The 27,879-nt window shown below is 44.3% G+C and overlaps 1 protein-coding gene across 3 annotated transcripts in view; it reads right to left on the reverse strand.

The window, feature by feature from the left end:
• Window positions 1–27,879, reverse strand: part of GRIA1 (glutamate ionotropic receptor AMPA type subunit 1) — a 124,772-nt gene that overhangs the window by 64,347 nt on the left and 32,546 nt on the right. For all 3 annotated transcript variants that reach the window (XR_009743995.1, XM_061456848.1, XM_061456849.1), the window contains exons 3-4: window positions 3,176–3,415; window positions 1,479–1,663 (exon numbers count right to left, since the gene is read on the reverse strand). Coding sequence is in view for 2 of the 3 variants with exons in the window: in XM_061456848.1 (XP_061312832.1) it covers window positions 1,479–1,663; window positions 3,176–3,415 (425 nt within the window). In the remaining variant the exon portion in view is untranslated. The remainder of the gene's footprint in view (window positions 1–1,478; window positions 1,664–3,175; window positions 3,416–27,879) is intronic.

Below are 27,879 nucleotides of genomic sequence, written 5' to 3' on the forward strand. Positions count from 1 at the left end.
GTTTGAAAGAAAGACTTACTTTCCTGTTCATATTAGGAAAATTAGATAATGTTTGACTACAGAATTTGTCTTTCTGTTAGACAAACCAGGCTTAAAAAACCCAACTTCATTAACCCTACAAATCCGATATACCCTGTAGGGAAGGGAAGCCTGCAGAAAAGGCAAATTCACTGCCTAGGTCACGTCATCCTGTCAAAAATGTTATTCAACTGCAGCTGCTCCATGATCAGAGAGAAGACTTCATCCTCCAGAATAATCTGGTCTCTCTTCCATGAGCATGACCTTTGAGGTTAAAACCTCCTACTTGCTACGTTATCATATATAATAGGATAGCACCCAGAGACACCCATCAAGGATGGATTTTGCTCATCACTGAGCCGTGCAGCTGGTGAAATGGCAGTCCTTGCCCCAAACAATGAGCAGCTGAAGCGTGAGACAGAAAATGACAGGTAGCTTAGACAAGGCAATGTGTGAAGCACGATGTAAGAGAGAACTGATTATGAGAAGCATGATAGCAGTAGTCACAGAACACCTGCTGTGGCGCCCTTTGTAAGCCACATAGGATGGCAGTCCCAGTGGTGGGAAGGCCTTGGCTGTAGGTGTGAGAGGTAAAGGTATTGCAGCTGGAGCTGAAGAGGGGACACAAGTGTGGACTGAGACCTATCTATGGGCTTGCACTCTTCTCCTGTCTACAGATTTCCATGTTTGGGACTTAGGGCAAGCCTTAAGGGAGGCATGGTGGAAAGAGGATGGAGAAAATTAGAGTCTGCATTACTGGGTGACCTGTCTAGATTGAGGATGAGTAAGGCAGGGCACAGAACTGAGTCCTCTAATGCATATGTCATCTGCCTTGTGGTCATAAGCTGCCAAAACAACCAGGAGATGGCTGTGCACTAACATGTCATCTTGCTACATCCTGGATGCCTTGGGAGGACGGTGAGCTCTAGCCTGATCTGGAGACACTGCTCCTGAGGCCACTATAGACGTACCATAAAACCATTTCTATCCTGTAGACACTGGTTGTGAGAATTCAGTGCTGCATGTGGAGGCTGGAGGACACCTCCACCCTAACTCACAAAAGGTGGGAAAACTGGAGAAAAACTCAGCAGAATAAGGAAGTGCCACGTCTTGTGCACACTGCTTGGAAGAATAAGCCCAAAGCAAACTCACTGGGCACTTAAGAGGATGTAAAGGGCTCATCAGAGGAGTCAAACAAGCGGGGAACATGGAGCAGCAGAGCTCACTCAGCATGAATACATTAGAGCTCCCAGTACTTATGTGACTTTACAGTTTCCACAATAACACAGCAGAGGAATATCTGCAAGCTCAGCAGCCTGCTGCAATGCACACACACCACATACAATGACAGCTGCCACGAGACATGGATCGGAAAAGTATGGGGAAGAGAACTATTCCATGAGAAACAGCCCTTCCCATCCTGCGTGCAAGACCCCTCCCAGACATCCCACCCAACAAACCTTGCTAAGGATGATGTTCAGCCGCTCAGATTCACAGTCCACCACCACCAGCCTTTCCTTCTTCTTCTCCAGCTCCTGGAAGAGCATGCGGTAGCCTTCTTCTGTTGTCGTCAGGATGTTGACTGCTGTCACCTGCCAGTTCTTCTCAGCTGCAGTATCCAGCACTTTCTGTAGGACTGACAACCCTACAATGGGAAGAGAGGGGGAAGAGAAACAGGTTTTAGTTGTGCAATGGCATCTTTCCATCCTTCTGACAGCCTGCGTAGGTGCCTCAAGCCATGCTGGATACAGCATCACAAGTACAGACAGCAGCTAATAGTCTAGCATTTTCCCCAAACACAGCTGGGCTAGAATTAATGACTCCCACTTTTTCTGTCTTAGCACAGAAAATAGGATGATTCCAGGCCTGGTTTTCCTTTTTAATCAGCAGATCAGTCTCGTTGATCAGGCCTTGCTGTGGGATTCAGATAAGGGCTCTAATCTCCATCCTTCTCGTCTGTCACTACCCAAATCACTTGATTTCTTTCAGCCACAGTTCCCTTCTTGTCTTTGATCTGTTTAGGCTACATGCTCTTAGAGTTAGGGACACCCTCAACAATCACAACACACAATCACATTCAGTGTCCCTGTCTCTCTCAGCAGTGTCTCATCAGAAAACTTAATCATTTTTAAAAGGATCTTGGCTAAATTACATAAACAGCCTTCCAGCGGAGAGGCACATAACTGGGACCGCTCTGGAGTCCTGCTAGATAACCCTGCCTACTGCAGTCCTTTCGGGATATTCAGTGTGCCCACGACTTATGACAAGAATAAATGGGTGGGATGCTTTTATACCTTCTCCTTATCTCCTAAGGTCATCCTCCTTGCAAGGGCTAATGATAATTTCCAGGACAGTGCTGTGAATCACCCTGCACTGTCCTCCCAAGTCCATTTTGTTCTCAGCCTCCAAGCCTGTGCTGTAAAGGCACCTGAGAGCTGGGGAAACTGAATCACAGAACAATAAGCTCATGAGCCTTGTTCATGGTTTAGAAAGTTAGAAAATATCTTCCAAGAACCCAGCAAAAGCTTTTGTTATTTTACGTGAAGAACTAACACATACTAACAGGGAACATCGAGTTTTCATAGAAGGACAGAATGGTTTGGGTTGGAAGGGACCTTAAAGCTCCTCCAGTTCCAGCCCCCAGCCACGGGCAGGGACACCCTCCACTGGAACAGGGTGCTCCAAGCCCTGTGCAAAGTGGCTTACCAAGCTACCCCCCAGAAACTCACACATGTATAAAACTGGATGTGGGCTGAGGTGAGACCTGAGCAGCTGTTGATTCATATTCATAAACATAGAACTTGGTGTCCTTCAGTTTGACTGACCTATTCAGTATGGGACCCATTCAATATAAACCATTTCCCCATTTGAAACTCAAACTGCTTAAACATTAAATCTCTCTCTCGTGTTGATGGGGTTCAGACCTGACCCTATGAACACAGACATACTGGGTCAGGCTAATGCTTCATCTAAGTTAATGCCCACCTTCAGCAGTAATGGATATTTAGAAATGGAATAGAAAATAGGGAAGACATAGGGTGGCCCTTCTAGCCACACCCTCAACCTCCAGCAACCCACAGTAAAAGGACTTCTTGATGCAAAGACTCCACCTAGACCACTCTTTGATTGCCCAATAACCCATGTACTTGTGACTTACCCCTGTCAGCATCATAAATGTACACAAACTTCTGCCAGCTGTAGTGCTCGATGACATTGATGAGGGCATCCTGGAGCTCTGGGCGAAGCTGGAGAACAAACTGGTTGGACGTTTCAACGGGGAAGCTTGGTGTTATGAAGCAGACGTGGAGAGCCCCACAGAAAGATGTGAGCATGTTGACTGTCCTCCTCTCATAAAATCCAAAGATGGCATAGACGCCCTTGGAGAACTGCGAGCAGACTGGAGGAACAGAGAGAAAGGTTGTGAGCATAGAAGGACATGGAGGTTTCTCAGGGAAATCACCAAAATGAGCCTTTTCCCTGAGATAAGGTTTCTGGAGTAGGTAATTCTCCTTGAGGTCTGTGGGTTGGTCAATGCAACCTGTGAAGAACAGAGCTTGTGGACATGGGGTGCTTTACCCTTCATCTCCACAGACCTGCTTCACCTTTGATAGGCAGAAGTGACATGGAACAGTGAATTCAGAATCCCCAGGGCTCTACTGAAGATTTTGCTGCTTCTGGGATAAAATGTATTATCTGAAGAAGGGAACCCCTCAGCAGAAAAGCACAGTGGCTCTCCAAGTCCTGCCCGCTTGGGGTGGTAGCTGGCTGGCCTGTGGAGCTGTGTTATTAAGAGGGAAAAAGGCTACAGGCAGAGCTTGTTATTGCAGCCCCAGATGCATTCAAGGAGCAGAAGGAAACCATTTGTATGACAGCACAGTCCTTTGCAGCCAAGGACTCCAGGAAACAAAGAGGAAACCATGGGTTTGTCCTCAGAAGCTGAGACAATGCTGAGAGGGCATCTCAGTAAATGTTCACCTAAGTTGAGTACAGTCAGAACACAGCTATGGAGACGTTTGTCCTAGGGTATGAGCTGCTGACACTGAGGTCAGAGCCACTGACATGAGGATTTAGTTCACAAAGCCATGGTGGTGAAGGCAGTGAGGTGGTGGTGATGGCCTGGAGGTCTCCATGAGGAGTGCTCATTGGGTCCTCTGGCAGGTATTCGTGTCTGATCTCAGCAGCTGGCTCTGTGCTGGGCAGCGAAAGCTCTCCTGGGTTGGAGCCCTTCTTGGGAGAGCACTTAATGAGATCGTGAGAGCTGCTGGAAAAATGCCTCAGGATCTCAGTGAGGCAGAGAGTAAAACTTAGCCCCTGCGACAGTCAGACTCATTTAATATCACCCCTGTTTATGGCACATCCCAAGTTACCATCAATAAATCTCGAAGCCAGAGAGTGGCAGTGACAGTGTTTTCCCTCTGTCAGAACTCCTGGCACTAGTGTCTCCTTCTGTTGTCACTCTGACTCTGAAAACCTTTGGCTGTGACATTTATACTGACTCAACACTTCACACATCACTTGCCAGCTCCCCCCCGCCCCCCGTGCAGGGTGAGAAGTTGGCTGTGACATTTTAGGGTCCTCTTGCAAGCGCTCTGCACTGCTTGGGAATCCCTTGACCTGGTTCCTGATGGTTGCCACCAGTACCAAACCTTCTGCACGTGTGACTGGAGACAGCCTCCTGAACATGAGCTTGCTGCATCCTCAGCTGGGCTCCATCCAAGCTCCCTCCCTCCAGCAGGGACCAGAAGTCATCCCCAACTGGCTTACAGCCATGCTGGGTAACATTACCTTGTTCCTAGCTTCTCTACTGCCAGCATCAAATATTCAGAGGGAAGAGCAAGAAATCCTGTTTCCTACTTATAAAATGAGTCCCTGCTCCTGTCTCACCACCAAAACAAAGCAGCACAGAGTGTCAAGAGCTGAGAACTGAATCTCATGCACTGGTGACAATTTTTCCTTCCTCTTGGAGTTGAGCCCACATATTGAGCATCCCAGCCCAGCAATTTGTCCCCAAGGTCATCCATCCTCTTTTCACTGCTCAGTGTTGGTGACCTCATATACATCAGCAACTTCCTTCTCTGAGGGAATTTGTATTTCTGTGGGACAGAGACTTCTCATGAAGCCTGAACCACAGTGAAACCCTGTTCTCTTTATTTTCACAGCAGTGTCTCTCTTTGCAATCAGCAATTGTGTCTCTATCAGCTGGAGTCACTGCCCTCATCATGAGACTGACACATCCAGGAAGGAAAGTAGCAGATACGGATAGAAATAGCCTGAACATCATTTCCATGTGACTGGACTGGGTCTAATGAACAATGCGATTTACCATATGTGAGAGATCAGAACATGATCTCTGGAGACTCAAGCTCCAGGCTCACTGAATGATTAAAGTGACATTCTTGGGGCAGCTGAACAACCCAGCACAATTAATAATCCAGATAATAAACTTAGCTGCCTTGCTTTATTTCAGGCAAACCGTGCCTTCCTTCAGTGTTATTTTTTCTTTCAAATGAATCTCTTATTTTTGAGATATTTGATTTTTTTTTTTAACACTGTGGCTCAGTCATGCTCAGGCAGCCCTCCTACACTGTTCTGAGACACTCATCAATTCCAGCATTTGAAACAGATTGCACCAACAATGGCTGGGAGAATGAACAGTCTTTATCATTAGTAAGTTTGGAAAGAACCTTAGCTCTCTTTACTCTCAGACTAAGAAGGGTCATGGATAAGAGAGATAATGTAGGCTGGAGGGGGAAGGCTTGCTGAGGGTTAGGACCCAAAGAACAACAAACTGTTGTGTCAATACGGAAAAATGACAAGAGTGAGAACTGCAGCCACCTTTCTGGGACTAGATTTGGCATAATGTAAAAATAATGCCTGCAAATTTCATTTAAATTTTAAATTACAGATGTGCCAAATGAATTTACCCAGCAAAACTAACAAGAAGTTACTTGCCATTTATTTAACTCACTAAAAGATCACTGGAAGATCTTTATATTTGCATTAATCATTTTATTAAGAAAATTTATTAACAATTGTGCTCTCATTTGATTGCTCAGCAACTTCCTAATAACATACTATTAAGAATTGCAAACATTAACTAAAGGAAGGAAATAGTTTAAACCCTGTTTGGTTTTCTAGTGGGGAAGAAGCTTATCAGTTCCTCAGCAGTCACTAGCCTCTGGCTGTTGCTCTTCTAAAAAGATTAAGAAATATAAAAAGCATAAAGAACATATTACAGTGGAAGGTCCAAGGAGCTGAGCTCTGCTGGTCAACTGGCTGGTGATAACATCACACATTGCCAGCCTCCTACCAATGCCTGTTAACTGAGGGATGGCCACAACCTGGCTTGTCCCCCAGAAAAGAGTCGCAGTCAACCTGGTAATTAGCTCTAGCTGTTGAATTCAGAGTGTTCAGCCTCTAAAGTTCACTCCTGAAGGCAGGAAACTGGGTGAAATGCAAGAGCATAAATGTTTGCATACACAAGGATGGAAGCACGAGTGAAGAGTGTTTACTTGGATGTAAATGCAGGCATTTGTGACAGTTTGCACGTACAGCCTCTGGGCTGCACAAAGGGAAGGAAGGACAGAGAACATCTATTCTGGTAACTACGCTATTATCTTACAATGAATTTGTAATTAATTACAGTTTTCTTCTAAACAAACCCTCAGAAAATATAGTTCATAATGATAAGCATAGAAACTGCTACTGTATTCATCCTGATCAGCCTTTTGCATTTGATCAGGTTGGGACTTGGCTGGAACATTCCCAGGGTGTGCTGCACCACGGCCATATCCCTCCTCCTCCAGGCATAGGATCTCTCACTGCATCTCCCTAGTGCCCTTTCACTAACAAAATGAGGTTAAAGTAGAGCCATTAACTTGATTGTGACCTGGTTATGCTTGATTGAAAAACCCAGAAACAGCCATGTGTTTGTTCTTTGGTCACAACTCCCTGTTGCAGCCAGGTGAGGTGAAACCTCCTCAGACTGCTTAAAATCACTTCTGACTTCCAGTAAAAATCAAAACAGCTTTGTAAGGTAGTTAGAAAGTGACTGATGTGGTAGAGCAACCAGGAAGAGGCCTGCCCTCTCCCTGTGTGGAACCGTAGCCACCATGGAGCTGATGCATCCTTGAATTCAGATAAGGAAAAAGCATGCTTGAAATCCCCAGACTCCAGGGTTTCTAGCCCTGCAGTTTATCTCAAGTTTCTCTTTACATATGGAAATATTCACGGTAAAGCCTTTAAATCTGAGACAGAAAACACTGATTCTGTTGAAAGCAGACACAGGACAGGACATCAACTCGACAGCTGAAGAGAGGCAACGCTGGACACCTTTGCAAATGCTTCCAAGAAAAAGAGAAGTACATGCCAAGAACTTTAAATTGAACATTTTTCTCTTCAGAAGAGGAAAGCAAAAGACGTTTGGAGTTTATAAAAATTCCTGGTGCACTTTCTTTAGCTAAAGCTCACAACCAGACACAGAGAGAGTAGATGCGCAAGACTGATTTCTGCATTTAGGGGGGCCAGAGGTATTTTGGAACTGGAGGTGTGATATGATCTATGTGAAAGGTAGGTGTCAGATATAATGGATATCTCATTTGGACTTTGGTAAAAGCAGAAGGGAAACCAAAAAGTGATTCTCAGAAATGGTCACCATAAAGACGGGATGAAAGAGCTTCAGCATTTGAGGGAGGAGGAGCAAATGTGCTGTGCAGAAGGATGGAAATGAGGATTTGGCTTCCAGGAGTGAAAATGGTGCAATTCTGCTGAAAAACTGCAAAAAGAGAACTGCTCCCCATGGACACAGCTGGAGAAGAAGCCTGGTAGGAGATCCTGGCAACTGCTCATCTGCCATTTCCTTTCGAAGCAGAATTTTCACCATTTCACTGGGTTTAAGACTGGAAAGGGACATTAGATCATTTCTACTGACTTTTTGTATCTCATGGACCATTAAGTTTCACCCAGCTACCCCTGGAGGGAGCCAATAATATGGTTTAGTTGACACTCAGGAGATTCAGCTGCTGCATGCTTCTGTCAGAGAACAGAAGTACCGAAGGCAGTGCTAATACCCAAAGCCACAAGAGCAGTAAAAACCTGATTAAACAAAATATCCACAGATGTTCCCCACAAATGACTCGTGTTCTCTGTTGCAGAAGGAGACAAAAAACCCAGATGGTCCCTGTCAGAGCTCAGAAGCCTTCCTGATCCTGAAGGATGTCATATCTGAGAGGCAACTAGGAGGGAAGACACCATAACCTCTCCAGGAAAGCCATTTCTACAATGCTGAACAGCAGATGTCATGAGGAATTTGAGTAAACTGCTCTTTCATAGCCCAAGCAGGGAGGGAAAGAAAAGTGCGATTTGGAAATATAGGCTCCAAGACAAGAAGAAACGTCTGAAACCACCCAATCCAGCACAGACAGCACTTCCTCCAGAAACAAACTAACAAATGCCTTTTAAAAATGCCAAGTTGAGTGTGGCCAGACTTTGAATGTCACCTCAGTCCACTGTCCTCTGTAAGCTGTTAAAGACTAGCCCTGCAATCTCTCCAGCCCCGGGATCAGTGTGGCACCTCCTTCATCAGCCCAAACCTCCTGGGCACAGAACCAGAGCCCTCACTTGCAGTGAACCACACTCGTTGACTGAAGTGGTGTCAAAGAACAGTTCCCACATGCTTTTCTTTGCTCACTTGAAGAGTTTTGTGTGCACATGTGGGAAAGAGGAGGGGGTTTGTGTGTAACTTATTTTTAGCATGCCCTGCCTGGAGGTGACCCTCACACAGTGATGGAGAACCTGACATCAGGTGGCCGAAGCTGGTGGAGCTTCAATGAAAGAGCACTAGCGTCTGCTTCAATTAGGATCAGCTCAGCTTTCCTCCCAAATGTTTGTCCTCACAGTTCTCCACTGTGGCGTAGGTGCCAGAGCGCATCTCTTCAGCACATCCCAACGACAGCATGTTCCCACAGATTTATCTAGCAGGGGAAAGCCAAACAGATTCTACACTCCCCCATTGCTCCACGCGTGTATTTAGATAACAACAGATATGTCCCATATATTTGATCAACTGCAAATCAGGCTGTCATGATATTACAAGAAATATATGTTACTCTTTCAAATATATAAAAGGCACAGAAGCGTGTTCCCTTCCATCACTTTCATCCACTGTTGCTCTAAACCATCTTGGAAGCTGGAAAGCAGTGTTGATTTTTACATTGAGATCTGCTTTACTTCTTTCATATCTGAACAATAATCTATGACCCAGGAGCTGCTCATAGCTGTTTATGCTGATAGCTTCAATTTTTTTTGTTAAGTTCACCCGCCTGACAAATAAGTCTCAGTTTGTCTGGCTGATGAATGATCAGTTTCCCTCGAGAGTAAATTGGGTTTGGGATACTTCTTTCTCACATGCTGCTGATTTTAAAGAAACAGAAATAGCATGGCGCTTTGTGAACAAAATTAACAACACAGACTCTCGGTCATTTCAGGGCACTTCTGAATTATAACCACGGTGGTGGAAGATACAGCCATGGGAACAGAGACACCACTGGAAAGGACAGGGTGCCATTCCAAGCAGCATTCAGAATTCACAAAACCCCTAACTCCTTCTGTAGTTAAAATTAGGTTATTATTCTCATAAGGACAGGCTGGCTATCAAGGGTCCTGTGGCTCAGAGATCAGATTATGTGTAGAGGAAAATGGGCCCAATACCATCTCTTTCAGATTTTTTATCTAATCATGACTTGGATTTTTGCTTGTGAGGTAGAGGAAAGCAACTGCCTTTCTCTGCGCCCTCTCTGTTCCAGTGCCTCGGGTCAGAGACTTTCTCTTGCACCATGCTCATACAGTTTCAAAACTGTATTCTTATCTGGGAGCACTGATGCCATGCTCCCAAGCTGTGTAGGGCTCTTGGTGTCTACTGCCTTCATCTCTCCAGTGCCCCCTACCTGAACCACAACTTCTCCATAGCACTCCCTGCTTTTATACCCTTTTTAAGACATAGAGAAGGGCTTTGGTGCCTGGGAACAATTCAGCATTTTTCAGCTCTAACAGAGGATGTGACTTTCCCACATTGTCTCATTTTTAAAATAAGAGCATTTTAAAAAAGGATTCCCTTTTCCTACATGCCAGTGTATCTCATTTCTGGGGTACAGCTGTGTCAAACCATGGTGACCAAACCCAGTTGGGATACAGCCTTCTGAGAAACTTTTATGGCACGTTATGTCATCAGAAATCTTCATCTTTAGTTAATGAAAAGTTCATCTGCTCCTGGAGCCCAGGGATGGCCCACTTGTGACTCTTGAACCTTGCCTGGCTTTTGAGGTGTTTGATGTTGACACATGTGCCAGAGCTGTCGTACACTGTCAGCAAGTCTGCTGGGCCATCCGGCTTTGTGCCATGTCCAGAAGGAACCAAGCAGAAGGTGCTGGCTGTGCTGGGTTGCCTTGGAGCAGCAGAAGCTCCACTACTACCTCCTGTTCACAACCCTCACCTCAAGCTGCCCCGCAGCTCCCCTATAAAGACAGATTGACGCTTCACAGGGCCTCCAGTTGCAGATGGATCTTCCTACAGACCCCATGGGCTCTGGAAGACCAGATGTCCCTGCTCTCCTCTAACCTCACACAAAGAAATAGAAACCCAAAACTTTGTCCTCATTGAACTCTCGATGTCTGAAGCAGAGTCATAAATATTAAAGCAAGATTACTACAAAAGAAAAAGTGACAGCGATATTATAAAAGGAGGCGAGGGAGGAGGGTTGAATCAATTTTGCTTTTGCTGCTTTACTAGATGGCCTTTTTATTATATTGGTCCTTCTACAGACAGTGCTATACTAGGAAAACCGAGCACAGTATCACAGCGTAGCTTTCTGCTGGGGAGCATGAGCAACAGTGGCGGACGAGAACAAAGCATCAAAACCACAGCTTGTTAATACAGTACACAGCACACTGTTCTTAGCTCAGCACAACATTTAATTCTGGGCTGTAAGAGCTGAATTATTAAACCAAGTAAAAAGAGGGGAGAGAGGGATGGGAGGGGTGAAGAAATGTAGTAGCAAAAAGCAAATGTATCACATAAAGAGCAGCCTACTGCAGATGAAATGCATTTTCTCTTCAGTGGCTTCTTTTCTTTCCCTAATAAATATCTGTTCCTAAACATTAAAGTCTGTGACTGTCTTCAGTGCAAGCCTCAGGTTTTGATGAGGATTTTGTAAATGCCTGTCATGAACCTGGTTGCAGGTCACAAAGGGAAAACCAGACTACGGACATTCCCTGGAAAAGTTATTCCAGCACTAATTTACTTCCACTGGGGAAGAAGGGTGTTAACATCCACCTCAACAACTCCTTTCTTAATCTTCATCTGATAAGTACAGTTTTGGTCCCATGCCATCCTGCTTCATAAAACGTGCATAGACACTCCCAAATTTTCTCTGGTCTGTGCTTTTGCAGACAAGCCAGCTTGGAAGCCAAACTCATGCCTGTCTCTGATGTGTTCCCTGTGGCATTCCTGAGATTTGTGTTCTTGCCTCCATTTGAGAAAACAGCATTTTGGTAAATTGTCTCAGCTGTGTTACTTCTGAGTTTTTTCAGGATAATCTACTCATAACAATGTCACCGTCAGCCCTTCCCTGAACAGGCATGAAATTCAGTTATGATATCTATATGGAATTCAGTTATGATATCTATATGGAATTCAGTTATGATATCTATATGGAATTCAGTTATGATATCTGTACTCCTTCCAGGTCTGTAATGAAGGTAGCAATAGAGACTGCTTTTAGCTGCAGCTCTGTATCAGCCTCTCTCCCTGCCCCACCAGCTCAATACCTTTTAGTTTCCCACCACAGTCCCACCTTGTGAGGCTTTGGGCTATTTGTAGCCTACAGTCTTCTGGGCCGCTGAGCTCCATACTGCAAATTACAGCATCAGGACCCTTCCCAGACACTGAGCTTTCAGCAGCAAGATACATGTGCTGAAAGCATATGCCTGTTTGAGAATGACAAGTCACACACAGTGGTTCATGATCTCAGAACCTGGACTCACCAAGGTGCTCGCATCAGTGATGAGGTGATCTCATGCCCTCACCCTGCTTCTCCCCATACAGCTGGAGGTAAGCACCTTCTCTTTTCTCCCTGTCTCTGTTTGTTTTCCACTCCTGCTTCTAAGTTTCCAACTTCTAATTGTTTTGTGCTACAGTGCATAAAGCCTTATCCTTGCCTGTCACTGAATTAACACAACTAATTTTAAGGCTTTCTTGACAACAGACTGGAAATTGACAACTTCATTTATTAACACTCCACCTTTTCCTACTCAACAGCAATCAAAGAATCTGAAAACACACGCATGCATGCACACCCTCTGCAATGATCCTTCCATGGTCCCAAAGATTCCTGGGTGTATGTTTATACTCAGGTGTAAGCAATGGGTCAGATGATGCTCTTCAGCCTACACAATCATCTGGAGCCAGACAAAGAGGTATTAAACTCTACAAAGTCAGACTGGCAGCTCCTCATGCACCCACCTTCTAATCCCTGTTTTGGATGCACATGGAATGAGATCTTAATATTTTCTTAAACACCAACCCCCTTTCCTGATAGTGATTTTTAAATTGACAAGAAAAAACCTGAAATAACCCCCTTTTTCAACTCCAGGGGTGTGTTGCCTTCAAAGAAATATAGGGATATGCCATATCCCATATGCCTACGTAGGATGTGTGGGCATTATTATTAATCCTAATTGGCCCAGAATCACTCTTTTCCTGTTATCCCACACACATGGGTACCCACTATAGATGCAGCCGTCTCTCTGCATGTGTTTGTAGAATGCCTGGCGCAGTGCTACAAGGCCTTTGTGAGGTACTGTAATGCATGCATGTTAAATAGCAATAAAAGCCACTGAGTAGCCTCCTCGGAGTAGAGAATTACCTTCCCAGCAGAGATGAAAAATGATATAGCTGGCTCACCATAGAAAGTAAAACAAAGGATAAGGAAGGACCTAAATAGAAAACCAGGAGAATGTTCCCTAACCTGATTGATCTTTTCAAGTAGTGATGATGCCTTGAGTGTGCTCTACCTTAAAATATCTCCCAGTGTAGGAGGGAAGCTGGCTGATGCAGGCTGTCAGAGGGCACAGAGGATGTTTCCCTCTTGCAGTAAGCTATTGTTGGCCTTTCTGACATTATATTACTCCCTGCTCATTTAAACCTAAAAGGCAGAAGACAAAAAACACAGGGTACATGGGGTGGGGAAAGCACCAGCATGCTCACCTCTCCACAGGAACACAGTGAAGATACACAGGAAGACCTTGCACTTATCTAGGGCAAAGCATTCTTCTTCAAATAAAACCTCTCACATACAGGATAGAGCATCTTGCCCTTGAGGGCTTGAAGGGGGAAGCAGTACTTAACTTCACCAGCTGTCTGACATGTTATTTATAATAGTTCACTTTTTCTATACATTTTAAGGCTGCATTACAGGTCTCTGCAGCTAGCAAGGCAGATGCTCCAAAACCTACACGTGCCATTGTTGCTCCAAAAGTGCCATCTCTTCCGCAATCACTGAAGCCAATAGAGTCTTCTGAAAAGAGAAACAGCAAACTGCACTCAGTATGCAAGGGTTAAGCCTCCAGAGCACAACCCTTCTGCCTGCCTGGTTGTATATGGTATTCACTTAAGGTCTCTGAAAGCACAATGACTTTGAAACCCCATTTAACACCACAGCAAGGGCTGAGTTTGGTACAGAATGACAAGTTCCTTTGACATCAGAGAGTGCTGGCTTTTGTGGGCTTAAGTGCCTCCCTTGGTGGTTCTTTGCTATAGTCATTTCTTGTAGGGTTTTTATTTTTCCTTTTCACATTAATGTTCCATTCCATTGTGCTCATAGCTTTCTTTAGGCCTACTTAATGTCAGGGGGGATATTACCATTTCTTCCCCGTCATTAGAACAGCTTTAATCCTGTCTGCATTGCAAGGGCAATAAATGATAATAGTTACCACGTTTTAAGTTCTGCAGTGCCTCTGAGCACCAGGTTTTTTGAAAAATCCCAAACAAACAAGTTTAAGCTTAGGATCTTTTAAACCCAGTGGGAGACTGTGTTGTCTGGGGAGCAGCAACGCAGAACTGTGACAGATGGAGGGATCTGGACCTATGGTTTGCAATTTTATGGTCTCTGGTGAGACTTCAGTGCGAATCGCTCGCTGTGGGTGGTGGAACAAACAGTTTACATGAAGTGCATCTAGCTAGCGTGCCCAGATGGAGCTTCTGCAGAGAGGTGGTATTTGTTAAAATGGGGCTGCAAGTAGAGGGCAGCTTCCCTCTCACAGGAGGTGAAGACATCCGTCCAGCAGAGTGGTAGGAACGGGTGGGGGACCTAGGGGAATTCCACTCTGCCCCATGGCTCCAACAGATATGTAAGTAGACCTGGAGCCCATGTGTGAATGTGACCCAAAATACCACATATCAACCATGGAGCTGGCTATTTAGCAAGACCTTCACTGGAAATAAAGTGCAATTCAAGATTTTCCTTGGGTAAAATCTGTATCATTTTACTAGCGTGACAAAGGGCACTTTTACAGCTACAGGCTTCTTCTGGACCTGCACTTAGATCCATAGAAGTCATTTCCCATAATCCGGTCCCATGTAGAAATGAACCTTACAGGACCAAGGAAAGGACCAAGAGGTGGGAGAAGCTGCAAAGCACATCACCAATTATATAAAAAACCTTGGATACATATCTTTTGCCTAAAAGACCCTTGGGCAACTAATTCCCATTGATGGTGGTGCAAAGTGGCATCAAATTTTCAGACACAGAATATTATAATGATATTTTCCAGGGAGACAGTAACTTTGGGAAAGAATTTTCTAGTAGATGTTTTGCTTGCAGAGCTTCATGTGTTCACAGTAAAGATTTATGCTAATGAAAAACACTAAGTCATCTTCTCTACATAGAGGCCAGTGAAGGTATCAGGAGCACCTCAATTATCCTGAACAGCCTGGGTTGCCAGTGGGACTGAGAAAATAGTCTGGAAAAATGGGATGTATGACTTGGGGGAATGTGAGAACATCCTTAACATTAGGAAAACACTGAGATATCTCCCTGACATGTCCAGTTACATGCAAACACCTTCTCTACCAATTTTCCATTCTAGGACAATTTTCAAGCTCCTAAAGAAAGAGACTCTCTAGTGAGTTGCAAAGGGCAAAAGACATCATGTAAACCACTCTGCATAAATGCAAATTGCATTAGAAACTTGGGGTCATTCATCATTTGGGAGCAGTGACACCACACGTAGAGATGCAGCTTGTCTCCAGCAGTTACTCAGTGCAAACCAAAGACGATGACATGATTTAGGCAGCTACTGAGAAAGCCCCACTGTTTCTCAGCAGAAACTTTACCTGTAAAATATCATTTAGACAGAAAAGCAGCAGCAGACTGAAGGAAGCTAATTTGTAACCCTTTTCACAAGCATCAGAGACTCTTTCTCTGTTCATCAGATGTTCCTCCAGTCTTCTGTTGACATTCCAGAGAGATGCTTCTGATTAACTACATGTGTCCATGAAATCAGTCACTGGCCACCCTGGGTCTGGCATGCCTTGAACAGAGAGGCATCAGAAGCATCAGATTTTCAAGGGGTGGAAACAGTTCTTGGATTCAACAATACCGTGCAGGACAAGCGAGCCAGGGAAAGCTTCACAAGTCAGGTGTTAGATTTGAATCCCACATGGAAAACTGGTGAAACTGCACTGTGTAATGGACTCTAACCGTATATCTAAAGTGAGCACATGGATAGCTAAAGGTATAATTAATTAAGACATCATTTATTCCAGAATCTTCCAAGGGGAAAGGCAGGTGGAACTGCCATCTACCTGAGAAGGCTGACAAGGCAGAGGCTGCTGCCATTGACGGGCAAAACCACAATGAAGACTTGATTTGGAAGAAAAAAGGCAGAAAGAAACACCCCTGGGGCAGATCTCTGTCTCTTTGTGCACAGGATGCCAGAGGTGCAATATAAGAGCCTGTGATTCACACCTTTGGGATTGTCCTAGCTAAGCCAGTAAGGGCTGTGATTTTCTCCTTTCTGTACTGCAACCCTCTTTAGGTGTTGAATGTGGCAGAAAGGAGTCTGTAGCCTTCGCTTTGAGCTCCTGACCCTTTTGTTAGAGAAAAGATTAATTTCCCTGTGACAGAAATTCTTTGTGGCTGCCTCTATTTAACTCAGCAGTGAACATCTGCAGTCATATTTCCTAGGCATTTGTTGTGATCATTCCTCTGCGCTGCTAGTCCTGACAGTAGAGTGGTGTCAGCTAAGAGCCACGGTAGCATTTCCAAAACATGCTTAAATGACTTAGTTGACTACCACGCCTCTGTCTGCAAGAGATATTGGAATGATATGAAGGTGGTTTGGGATTTAGGCACATAAGGAGGGCATATGGAGCATACGGTGCATACAGCCTTTGAAAACTGGGCCTTTAATCATGTATACTGAAAGGATATCTCCTGTGAGTGCACTCTTATGGTCTAGTGCTTTCTTGACATTGTGGAGCAATGGAAGAACTCAGGTGCCATGCGGGGCAGGTTTGTTTGAGCCTTGTGCACTTGCATTTTGCACTGACCTGATGGCACAGCTGTAAATGTGTTGCTATAGTCATCATCCTGTGGACTTCATTCTTAGATATCCCATGAAAGGACTTGAGTAATGAGAAAATCATCTAGTTTCTGCCTGATTAGAAGAAACAGTCTATGTAGCTAAGAGACCCTTGATTTCAGAGTAGAAAAGTTGCCTACTTTATAGTCTCCCTGGTAACTACATTGAGGCCAACAGAATTACACTGGTTTTAAGTATGGTCTAGTTTTGTCAGCTGGAAAACACAACATGTTTCCTGAATGAGGCTGCTGGGATACAGGACCTGATTTTTGTGTGCGATCAGCTATGACTTGCTTGTAAATTCTACTTGCTTCAAACCTGCTCAAGCATAGGCCACCCAGGTCCTCCTCAGAAGCATCGTCAGCCATGAAACCAAAAGGAATTTGTAATGAAAGACCCTTAAGAAACTTTTCCTGAGAACCTTATTGGAAAATCCTTCAAAGCAAATGTATGGGAAATAACAGAAACCTGAGGAGATGTGAAAGCTTGAAAGGAGGAGAACAGGAGAAAGGAGATGCAAGCTTGAGGTTTATTGGTGGGGGAACAGGCAATTTAATTTCAAAATCAATTGGGGCTTTAAAAGAGAAAAACAAGGATGAAAGTGTGTGAAGGGGGCTGAGTGCAGGAGCATTCAGAGATCCAAGGGTCAGGTGTTGATTTCTAGAAGGTGGGAAAGAAAAACGAGCTTGTCACTGTCTTTTCTCCCTCCGAATGGACAAAGACAATAGCACTTTGTCCTTCTTAGTTAACTAAGACTGCCTAGCTTTAGTTAAGAAGAGGTTTTCAAACCTCACTGACTGAAGCCTGCAGTCTATCCTCCATGAATGTTCTTAACCTCATTTCACAGTTGGGCAGTCTTAGGCAGCCACCTGTGTAAAGCCACACAATTTTGGGGTGGGACCCAAGCCCAGCTTTGCTGGGCAATATGAAGAAACATCCCATTGCAATGCTTCTCCAGTAAGATGCTCACAATTCACCAGTGAAATGCATTTCCTCAATAGGTGGTGACTGCACCATGGGGCAGTCCCTGTTCCTGTTTGCTCTTCTTGGCCTTCCTTTTGGAAGAGGGAACATGCTGACAGCAGAACCAGGCAGCCCTGCAATGGGCACGATACTCCTCTCCAAGCACACACAGACTTGGCATCTCGCCCAAGGCTCAGGGATTTTGTGACCAGCTGTTGAGTAGGCACTTTGAAATGAAGCTCATGTACTGCATTTAACACTAAACCCATTGCAATTCCTCTCACAGCTCAACCTCACCCGCCTGCTGATTCATGCTGGCCTAAAGGTTTCTAAAAGGAAGAAAGACAACATGACCTCTTGCTTGAAAGACTGAAGACCTTTCCGGAACAAAACCATGGCCCCCAAACACCTCTTGTCTGGTTCTTTCTGGGTGATTTAATGGTTTGCTAACTTCTAATAACCAGAAGGGCTATCTAATCACAATGGCCACGCTTGACTTCCAGCACAGCACAGAGCTGGTGCCCAGCTGGTGACTCTTGAGCAGAGCTACTCCAAGGCAGTGGATTTTGGGCCAAGAAAATCCCTCCCTGTGGGGCAGGGGTGCCTGGATCAGGACCTCAGTGGGCCTCAATGCAAGTTCATCCCACCTTCAGTTCTCAGAGAAGCAAAGGGGAGTCATTATTCCCATTGGCTCTGCCAGGTAGGTGCAATAAGGACTGTGGGTCTCAGATAACTGAAGATGTAGGAGGGGGAGTTGGCCGCGTTTGCCATAGACCTTGTCCTGCTGCTGCATCAAACTGAAATGCTTTTCGTTGGAAAACAGATTATCTTTAAGAAAGATATAAAGACTCCATTTTATGGTCAATCTCTATATCTTAGGATCATGCTTCTAAGGGAAATTTTCTTCAGTGTTAATAAAGACTCATTTCTGTTTGGAAGCCTCCCTATTTTCCAGCCATGAGAACTTATATCTGTGTAGCACCTAACACCAAGGGAAACCTCAGATTTCAGCTACTTGGCTTTTAGCCTTCTTCCTTAAAAAAACACATACATTATTGAAAGCTACAAAGCAACTGGCCAGGCTTTTGATGATCTTTCATTAGCAGAAAGCAAACATTTAACTGGTCTACTGGACGAGCAAAGGATCAACTTTTTGAAGAGATGTTACCTTAGACACCCCAGCTATTTTAGTTCATTTTATCATGAAAGCTTCAGTAGGTTTTACTTTTAGCATCTCTGAGGTGAGACGAATGCTGGTGGAACAGATCCAGTAATGACAGACAGTAAAGCTACCTGAAATTTTTCTATACTTTTTTTCCCCCTCCAAATGAAAACCAAGGTTGGAACAAAAATAGAAGTTGCTCATTTAGACAGAATACCCTGAATTTCCCATGGAAAAATAGAAGGGAGAAAAGTTGTAGTATCAAGTCAGAATGTGAAAAAATAAGCATCGGGATGCAATCAACCCTGCTCCCCTGCTCCGGATCATAAATTGTTTTAAGACTGCTGCCAATATTCTTTCCACCTAGAAGAGGAGCTGCAAGGGCAGTCAGCCAGAGCAGCAGGGATAAATCTGAGGTGAGAAGTGGAGAATAAGGGGTCAATGTAAACATTGCCAGCATTCATGCTCAGCCACGGGCAGGATGCTTAGCCATTCCCAGAGCCCCCAGAGAAAAACACACTTAAACAGCATTTGCCCTACATCCGGACAAACTCTGCTCAGCACAGCACATGCCCTCTGTCCTGCCCTGCTTTCAGGGTGATGTTTCCCCTTGTGCTGCAATGCATCTGAGCCATCAGCCCTCTCTTCCCTGCTGCCACAAGTGTGCTTGTCTTTCCCCTGCTCCGACAGGAACAGCCATGCCTCTTACTGTACTACAGCTTCATCCCTGCTTTGTCACCTGCGCATGAGCACCTCCACATGAAGCTCAGCTGTACCCTGTAATCCTTCACATGCAGGGCAGGGCTGGCTTTTAATGTGACCCCATCCCTGCAGGTTCAGGAGCCCTCCATTGCATCCCCATATTGCATCCCACATGTGTGCACAGCTGGGAACAGCTCTGGAGCGCTGCAGGTATGGGCACACATCCCCACGGAGGGACCCACACACCTCCCAAATACTCCTTGCCACATCCCACCCAGATGCATGTGCACACACTAATCCTTCCATTAGCTAAATCTGAGCTTTTTACAGCAGTATTCCTGCACACAGCCCTCCTTATCACCCCTCTTACAGACGCTCGGGCTAATCTCTCTCCGTGTGCCACCTGCAGCCACCCGCTTAGCTTCACTCTCTCTTCTACACACACACACCTTTTTACACAGAGACTAATCCCTCTCAGTGTCACGTACCCCAGAATCCTTCTTACAACGCCCCCTCACACACTGAGTAATCCTTTACAGAGTCTCACACACATGATCCCGCTGACAGCATCCTTCTGCACGCATGCACAGCCACACGCTGCATCCCACAGCGTGCTTCACATGCACGGGAACTTTCCAGTGTTACACACACCATTATCCCCCTTCCTGAAGCACATGTTTTTCCACCAAGTCTGGCACATGCATGTGATCCTTCCAATAGTGCTGTAAAAACAGCACCTTTCTAAAGCAAGATAAACCAATGAAGTATTTAAGGGTAAAACCTTGGATATTTGCTAACTGTCCTGAAAAATATAGAGCTTGTCTCATAAGGAGAGATTTAAAAGACCTGGCATGTTTAGTGCAGGGAAGCAAAGGCTGAGAGGGGATGGGCTGTTGTCTATAAAAACATCAGAGGGGTAAACACGAGAGAAGAGCTATTGATGTTAAGGGATAACATTGGCATGAGAACAAGTGAGAATAAACTAGTCATGAATAAATGCAGGCTGTGAACCATGGAAAGATTTGTAACCATGGGAGGAGAGCAGCTCGGGTATCACTTTCCAAAGAGAGCACTGGAACATAATCAGAGCTGATTTCATCTAGAGCATCATTTTTGTCTGAGAGCACATCTCGGTGCTGGTGACCCTGAGATCCCTTCCCAGGCTCGCTGCAGAGTTCAGACTCTGAGCATCACTAGCCCTCTCACACCAGCACACTATTTCTATCATAAGAGGTCAATAGTACAAAAGCACTTTGTTCCTTGGCTTTGTATCCCCATATGCAGCAGTGGTGGAAGAAACCAGAATCCTTCCCTTAGTACCTTGGAGAGGTAGGTTTTATACAGTGACCTTACATCCCCCCATCATCTCTGCAGCTCTCTTCCTTGACTTCCTAACAGATATCTAACAAAACTACCCTGGCCCTTTCCTTTTTGCCTGTAACATTCCTGCCACTGCAAGAGAGGGAACAGAGAGCTCCCTGCGGGAAGTGAAGTCGCAGCACCCTGGGATCTATTTCCATCGCTGTGGCATGCAGAAACTACTCTCACATTTCCTCAGCACACATTTACATTCCTGGAGCCTCCCGCCTCCACTGTTCAGCTGTCTCCAGAGACACTGAACACCTGACACGTCTGATAGGAATTACATATCTGTAATACAGATACAAAAACCCACAGGAAAATGAATATTTAGTGGACTGCAAGTTCTGCTGCATGAGCCATTATCCTCCCAGGAGCGAGTGTGCCTGATGCTTTCCTCCCCTATACCTGGGTAAAGCAGATGGACTGGATGTTGGCTGAGCAGTGTGTGAGAAGATATAAAAGCCCCTACCATTTGCATAAAGATGAAACAATCTCTTTTGGAAAGGCTAGAGAAAAGCAAGACATTTCAAAGTTTCTATATATCTCATATTATCAGACACAGATCTCTGCCCCATGGGACTAAATTCTGCTTATGTTAGAGTCAATGACTTAAAAAACACTTCAGGTCTTGGTAAACAGGGAATGGCATTTATTAATATGTGAGTGCCATTTATTACAGTGTGGGGTGAGGGCAACCAAGTGCTCACTGGGGAGAGAGGGCTGCAGGAGAAGGAGGAGATTGTAAATGCACAAAGCAAGTGGTAGAGCTGCAAGAAGCAATTTCAGTGTAGAAGCCCACAGAGCAAAGGGACAAAGAAGGAGAGAGGGTGAAAAGATGCTTCCCCCACACTCCCATTCAGATTCTGGAAATTGTCCATTTAGAAAATTCACCTAATTCCTTGAAACTGCAAATCAGTCTCTTCTTTTTTATCGCTATGAAACTCAGAAGAGAACACAAAAGGAAAGAAAACCTGACAAATAGAGCTACCAACTTAATTTCTCCTCTTAAGAAGTCACACCAGAAAACGCATTAGTTGTGCATTCATTTTCCTGATGGAAATGTCAAAACGAAACAAGAATATTTAGTTTTGTGCTGAGGTTCCTTTTGGTCAGGGAAACTGATAAAAAATCGTTTTATTTCATTGGCTGTAAATTTTGAGTACTTTTCTCCCTGTGGAGAGAAGACAGGAAAACAGAAATATGAAAATAAGTGGAAAGCGGCACCACATGCTTTTTTTTCTTCCCTGTTTTCCAACTGGTAGGTGGGAGGTAAGAGGCAAACTGGCAAAAAGTGTGAGCATACATAGAAAATCTCCACGTTTACCTTTTATTTCAGATTCGCAATGGCAAAATGATAGTAAACATTTATTGAAGCCACAATTTCCTTGAAGGGGAAAAGGTCTTTTACAGAAAGACCTACTTGAAGGAGAAAATTTTCCACGAGCTTTCAACAACCTCTAGACAAAACTCTGTGATCATCTGCAATGGTCTGCGTGCAGCAATGGGAAAAAGAAAACTGTTCAGTGAGAAATGGTGCATTGGCACCAGCCACAATGCAGTGCAGTGAGCACAAACCCCAGGACAAAATGAAAAAACCAAATCAAATTAAAGGATGGAGAAAAACTAAGGAAAGTTCTGAGTACATTTAAACTAAAGAAGTTAGAAACCTACTTCATTAATCCGACAAATAATGTTTCCAAAGCATAGAGCACATGGTATTGCCAGTCAAGCTCTTGCACACCAACACAGACATTTTCAGCTCCTTATACAGGCCTGGCTCTATGTATATCTTAATTATTTCCAACCAATCTATTAGTCAGAACAGTGGTCAAATACCACACAACTCATAGGACTCAGCCCAGAAAAAAACACATCTTAGTCTTTCTTTTTCCACTGCAGGTACAGGTTCAGAGCTCTGAGATTACGAACCATTCAACCAGTGAGCTCAGCCTGGGTTTGGAAAGAGCAGGTCCAACCCTGGAGTCTGGCTCAGTTGCGCTTCGTGATGACCCATCACTCATACACACATTTCCAGAGGGGTCTGTCAACCCTCAGAAGGACAATGCCCCATTCATATGGTGGAGGAGGTACCCATGAACACATCCTCGAGCCTTGCTGAGAGCAGGGGCGAGGGGATTTCACATCTCATTTCCTAGCACACAAAGAGCACAACGAACCAGTCACCAGCCACAGTGATTATAGGTCTCACATGTATGAGCAGAACAACATTTCAGGCTCCTGGGACAGAGAGATTAAAGAAAGAGAATGCCCGCTGTAGAGAGCTGTTGAAAAGTTGCCAGATCCTGTAAAGCAATTTGGAGATGCCACAAGATTTTCTACTGTCAAATTGCACAGGGAGACATCCTCCATTGGTCCCTAATGGATTTGTGCTGCTGGACTCAGGCCCAGGTTGGTGGGTTTTCTGTTTGTGCACTTCTTAGAAGGTGGATTAATGTGCAGTATACCTCATTTTCCTATTTAGAAAGGCCAGTGCTGGGTATGAAAGAGAGAAAATCAGTAACCAGATCAAGAGACAGCAAGGGAAGTACAAGTGTGAGAAGGGATAAGTGATGAGATCAGTGACCTGAAAGCAACTCTGAATTGACTACAGTTTGGTCTGCTTCTATCCTTTGAAATGGCCTTTCTCTCCCTCTTTTTTTCTCTCTTTACATGGACTACTTCTTTTTTCATAGTGCTATTCTCTGATTTATTTACTTTATCCTCTTATTCTCCCTTTGATTTCAGTCTTTCGGCTCCAAAGCTCCCTTCCTCAACAACTCTTGCATAAAACAGTGATGTTCAACTGACAGGTTAATTCAATGATGGTGCCATTGAAGTGATCTATAGATGAGAGAGATCATTTTGCCACTCTAGTGAAGAAATTTTTATCAAAAATTCTGAAACTGCAAAGAGGACTAAAGGGAATACAAAAAAATACCCATTAAAATAAAAATGTTTCATAAAAATGTTAAGAGAAGTCACTAAAAACCCAACAAAACAAATGCAAGACACAGTGTGTAGGAAAAAAAGACCCCAAGCAACTCATAAGCATATAAAGGTAAAAGCTAATCAAGCTAAGTTGTATACCAGGGATAAGTCATATTAAAATCAGTATCACTAGGGTGAGTAACAAATTCAAGCAAGAACAGCAAAACACTGCAAAGCACAAGCATTACAGGATGTTTATAGAATCGTACAATCATTTAGATTGGAAAAGACCTTTAAGATTATCAAGTCCAACCGTTAACTCAGCACTGCCAAGTCCACCATTAAACTATGTCTCCAGTGGCATGTCTTTTAAATACCTCCACGGATGTCCTTCCCCAGGCAGCCCATTCCAATACTTGACAACCTTTTCAGTGATGAGGTTTTTTCCTAATATCCAACCTCAATTTAGTCTCACTTAATCCAGGAAAATATTGCCTGTAACAGGTGGAGCTCTTTTCAAATTGTATTTCATTGCTTCTCTTTTGTGGAATTTATATAATTTCTCTTGACAAATGAAATTAGGGAGATTTTATCTTTTCATTTTTAAAAATCCCCTACTTGATAGCTTGAAGTGGTTTGAGCTCTGATCTCAGCTTGAGTCATTGCTTCTAGAGAAGGTGAAAGCTTGAACGCAAGACCAAGAAGGGCAGAAGTACAGTGGAAAACTCAATACTTAGTGATAAATATTAAATATCTTGTCCTGAACCCTCCTGTCCCAAACCATGACATTGCCTTTTTATGGAATAACTCAAAACACAAACATCCTTCAGAATCCTGTTGTGCCTTTAAAAAAAAAAGTGGCATTTGCTAACGAGGCAATAAATATTGATGCCTTTGAGGTCCCCCAGAGCCCTATCATTTCTGCAACTGACTGATTAATAATAGATTAAACACTTTAGTTTTGCTTACTCTGGGCTTCGTAACTTTAAGTGCATCTGCTGTGCTGGTAACAGAAGGGCCTGGGACTGATGGATCTGGCAGATATTCAGTATAGGAGCGTGGCAGCAGTCTACAAATACCTTCAAGGGCCAAAACTAACCAAACTCTGCAGATGGACATCAGAGGATTAGAGTAATTCGGTGAGGAGCTTTGGAATGTGTTTAGTACAGATAAGATTTTGTGTCTTTGGAATATCTGCAGTGTTTACTATGTTAGGAGTCCACATGACATTACACAGTAGACATATGATAAACTTTGTATTCATAACATGCCTTTCAGACGGTGACCTCAAAGGAGCTTTTGGCTGTGTTTTATGGAGGGCCAGACTGGGCTGGTTTCAGATGTGCTGAACAGCAGTGATTGCTCAGTAGCTTCCCCAAACAAACTTCAAGGGACTGTTTGGATGTCACATAATGAGTCTGTATCAAAGTTGATGAAAGAACCAGGTGTTCCTGGCTTCCGAGCTCATGTTCAAATCCACCGGAGACTGCTGGCACAGAGGATTTGTTCTAGCTCTGCAAGCCGTGAAACACCAGGGAAAATACCTGGTGTTCGTCTGCTTGTTGATATAATTAATAACCTCATTTATAATGCTCTATTAAAAGATCCAGAAGGTTATACGAAAAGTCACATCTGCTCTCTTCAGCTCTGAATTCAGTGTGCATCTTGCTACTCATGAGTAATTATTACCCCAACAGCATCTTGCAAGCCTGCGCTTAATAACCTTGATCTTTAAATGGGCAGAATAAGCCAATGCATTGAGGAGTGTAACACTTTTTTTCTTGCAGCCATATTCAGACCTTGTGGTTTTGATGGTGAAAATAATTCCCAAACTTCAGCTAGGTCCTTTACTCCTGTGCAAAGAGCAAAGACACATTTCATTGCTCTGAAGACTCTCTACCTGTTTTCAGTGTGGAACTAAATACACACAGTAGCAGAGGCAGTCTTTTGCTCATGCAGTGCAGCTGGACCATGGTGCAGTGGAGGAGATACAAAGGGAGTTTGTGATTCCATACTCACACACTCCTGACTGCAAAAGTCTCTCCTGAGTGACTGCCTCTATCTGGATTTTCTTTTTTTCTTTTCTCTTCAAGTCTTTGCAAACAAAGCTAAAACCCCCACAAAACTAAGGCAGAGTGACTACCCAAGTGCTCCACAGCGAATCCTTGCCACTCAGCCCTCTGCTTGCACACATAGAGACACGAGATTAACCCTGTCCAGCAATGCAGCAAAATACACACTTAACATTAAGCATGAGTAAGGATCGAGAGGTCACTAACTGGGTGTGCAACAAAATCTGCCAGTTCTTTCTTTGCAGTACCTGTGGGTGACAGCATGGCCATGCATGCAGGGCAGCACAAGACAGCCCCAGGCACCCCGAAATGCTCTGTTCATTTGAGGCACCCATAATTCACCCACACTAGGTCATATCTAGTGGCTTGCTCCCAGAATGATGTTGCACTCCCATTGCAAGGGCTGGTGCAGACAGCGGCAATACCCCCATGGTCTCTGAGTTAAGTAAAAGTGAATAGATGCTCAAGTATTTTGTTGATCAACCTGAACAAATAGGGAGCAGACACTTGGGAACAGTGGATAACACGTTCAAAGACATGATCTTCACTGCGTGCTTCTTTTGCAAACACTGTACAAAGCCCCTCCACCCCCATTACAGCAGCATCAGGGATTCACATGTGCCCTCCCTGAAATGTGTAAACAGCTTCTGCAGGTTTCTCTTTTGTAAAACATGGATTGATTCTGATTTCTTTACTTCCTAAGAAGCAGGGGCTTCTGTACTACCACACAGATTTGCAACAATACTTTCCTTGATGTCAGCTGCTCAGTGCCCAAAAGATCTCTAATTGAGTGCGGTTCAGCAGGATTCCCATGCCTCGGAGCAGAGCATCAAGGGGGGAAGAAGAACAGAGCAGAGCTGGAGCTGACTCTGAGATGGAGTAGCTAAGTGGTTCCCTGCCTGCTTCCCAGGCAGAGGGAAGCAGGTACAGGCACTGTACCATGGACCTAACTGCACTGCAGCAGATTGATAGATACCACATGTCTATTGGTTTGTGCTTGTATGAACAGAGCATTTGCAGGGATCCGAGATGGTCACTGAAGGACTACTCAGCCCAGGAGGCTTGGAAGCAGCAATGGTTCTTACAGAAATGCACATGGGTGTTTAAAGGGAGAGGATGGCCTTTTTTTCATACACCTTAAAATACACCTTATTCGGTGACAACTTGACTAACAAGAAAGCCCATCAGTATGATGCTGTGCTCAACATCAAAAGTGATGCTCTAGAGAGAAGTGGTACCAAGTATAGTGGAGCAATCTTCGTGAGGAAACATGATGTACAAAGATTTCACTTTCATCCTTTCCCCAAGCAGTTAGTTGTAACTCCCAGTTGGTAACTGCAGCCATTCTGCTGCCATTCAACAGATACAACGTCAGAACTGCAACCCCAGTCCAGCACACACAGTTGCAAAGAGACGCATTCACTTGGTTCCCAGTGTGTGAAATGTGGTACTGCTTTCAGACATTGGGTCAGCAGGAGAAGAACCATCCTACTGGCTGCTTTCTTAGACATCTCGTTAGAAAAACAGCTTTTTTACCCTGCCTTCCTCCCTGGGCAGGTGTAGTTTGTAGCTAAAACACAGTGGCTGTTTTAGCCACAGCGGTTCTATCGTCCTGCTGGATGTTGGATCAGCAGGTAGCTGGAAAGAAATGAAGCTCAGAAAAGCTCTGTAAAGACTGCTGAAACTTTCCTGGCCACTGACCATGGAGTTCACTACTGTTTGCAGCACAGAGCCTCAAAGCAGGCTTTGCTCAGGTGTCAGCAGCAATCTGCTTTCAAAACTGAGGTGGAATGAGGTCTTGGTAGGAAGCGTACACCACTGTTCGTGTTTATTTATTCATTAGCTTGCATACCACTGCTTCTCTACAGAAGCTCCAAGCTTTCCTATGTGGTGAACTACAGGTCTGATGTCTTTTCCTCATCTAGCTTTTTTATTTTTTCTTTCTTTTAGAAATTCAGCCAAAGAAAACATGATGTTGGCTTTTTAGTCCCTTACCCTTGGGCCTCATTATGTACGTCTCCAACCCTATTTATTT

The sequence above is a fragment of the Pezoporus flaviventris genome, unplaced genomic scaffold, assembly GCF_033815535.1.
Source record: "Pezoporus flaviventris isolate CSIRO_AGI_PZ_B2104156 unplaced genomic scaffold, CSIRO_AGI_Pfla_v1 ptg000023l, whole genome shotgun sequence".
NCBI classification, from domain to species: Eukaryota; Metazoa; Chordata; class Aves; order Psittaciformes; family Psittacidae; genus Pezoporus; species Pezoporus flaviventris.